This window comes from Aplysia californica, unplaced genomic scaffold (assembly GCF_000002075.1).
Source record: "Aplysia californica isolate F4 #8 unplaced genomic scaffold, AplCal3.0 scaffold00532, whole genome shotgun sequence".
Classification (NCBI taxonomy): domain Eukaryota; kingdom Metazoa; phylum Mollusca; class Gastropoda; order Aplysiida; family Aplysiidae; genus Aplysia; species Aplysia californica.
In genome coordinates, this window is record NW_004797802.1 from 75,622 (window position 1) to 77,040 (window position 1,419).

At 44.8% G+C, this 1,419-nt stretch overlaps 1 protein-coding gene across 1 annotated transcript in view; it reads left to right on the top strand.

The window, feature by feature from the left end:
- Positions 1–316: 316 nt before the first annotated feature.
- The window catches only part of LOC101864323 (amidase), a gene marked incomplete at its 5' end in the record, with an annotated part of 15,335 nt that continues 14,232 nt past the window's right edge, over positions 317–1,419 (top strand). The window contains 1 exon segment of the mRNA XM_013087002.2: positions 317–489. Within this exon segment, the coding sequence (XP_012942456.1) occupies positions 317–489 (173 nt within the window).

Consider the following 1,419-nt stretch of genomic DNA (forward strand, 5'->3'; position numbering starts at 1 on the left):
CGGCACGGCACGGCACGGCACAGCACAGCACAGCACAGCACAGCATAGCACAGCGTAGCGATAGCATAGCGTAGCGTAGCAAAGCATAGCATAGCATAGCATAGCATAGCATAGCATAGCATAGCATAGCATAGCAACACATAGCACGGCACGACGAGGGAAATAGTTCTTCTTCCACTTCCAGGAAATGATAGTGTGCAAAACTTTTTGGATAACTGTCCCCAAATCTTTCACACCTTTTCCCTTCTTCTCTGCTTGTCAGTTCGCACTGCGTCACACTCGCGCCAAACTGTTCCTTTTGTTTTTATTGTCTCAGGGCGTGGCGCTGTGACATACAAGGGTCCAGCGAGGGTCTCCTGGCCGGTAAGACTTTGGCCATCAAGGACAACTGTGCCGTGGCCGGAGTGCCTATGTCTAACGGCAGTCGTCTGCTAGAGGGCTATGTACCCGACTATGACGCCACGCTGGTCACTCGCATACTGGATGCAGGTAGAGTAATACAGTATGTGATGCAAAAGTATGTAGGTAAGTGTTTTACGCACCCATCGAAACAATTTTGAGAATTTAGGAGGCGGGTTTCGAGCAAGATTTTCAGAGCCAACTCAGGCTGAGAGGGATACAACATCCCAACAGAAAGACCGGGATGCTCAATAAAAATTTATCCCTACTTGGGGATGGAACTCGAGTCATACGAACTGGCGAACTCACACGTCGTATGACCTTAAAACACTTACCAAAACAAAAGGCGAACTCGAGTCTCATGCGAGCAACAGCGATGTGCCTAACCGCTACACAGGTACATATTGTGATGTGTCTTGTCAAAATAAGAAGCCTTGCCATTATGTCAATCAACATCGAAACTCATCGAAGCTTTCTTGTTATAATGAAAATAATTGACCACCGACAAGTAGATTGAAATGTATTGACGAAATACTATTTTTTAAATATGACATCATTGAGTGGAACTTGTCCGAAGTCGGCTATTGATGTGTAATGGCGTTATGTCACGGTATTTGGATTATTAGACTTCAACACAGCCCTAAAACTCCATACACCCTGTCATTACAAGAACAACTTGCCTTTGATTGAATGATTGGATGGTTGATTGATTTATTTATTGATTGATTTATTGATTTATTGATTCATTTATTGACTGGCTGATCGATTGATCGATCCATCGATCAATTGATTGATTGATTGATTGATCGATCGATCGACTGGTTGATCGATCGATCGACTGGTTGATCGATTGAGTGAGTGAGTGAGTGAGTGAGTGAGCGAGTGAGCGAGTGAGTGAGTGAGTGAGTGAGTGAGTGAGTCTGTACCTACCCCTCCCCTCCCCACACAAACATGCACAGACACATACTCCCAAACGCACACATACATACATAAACACACACACACACACACACACACACA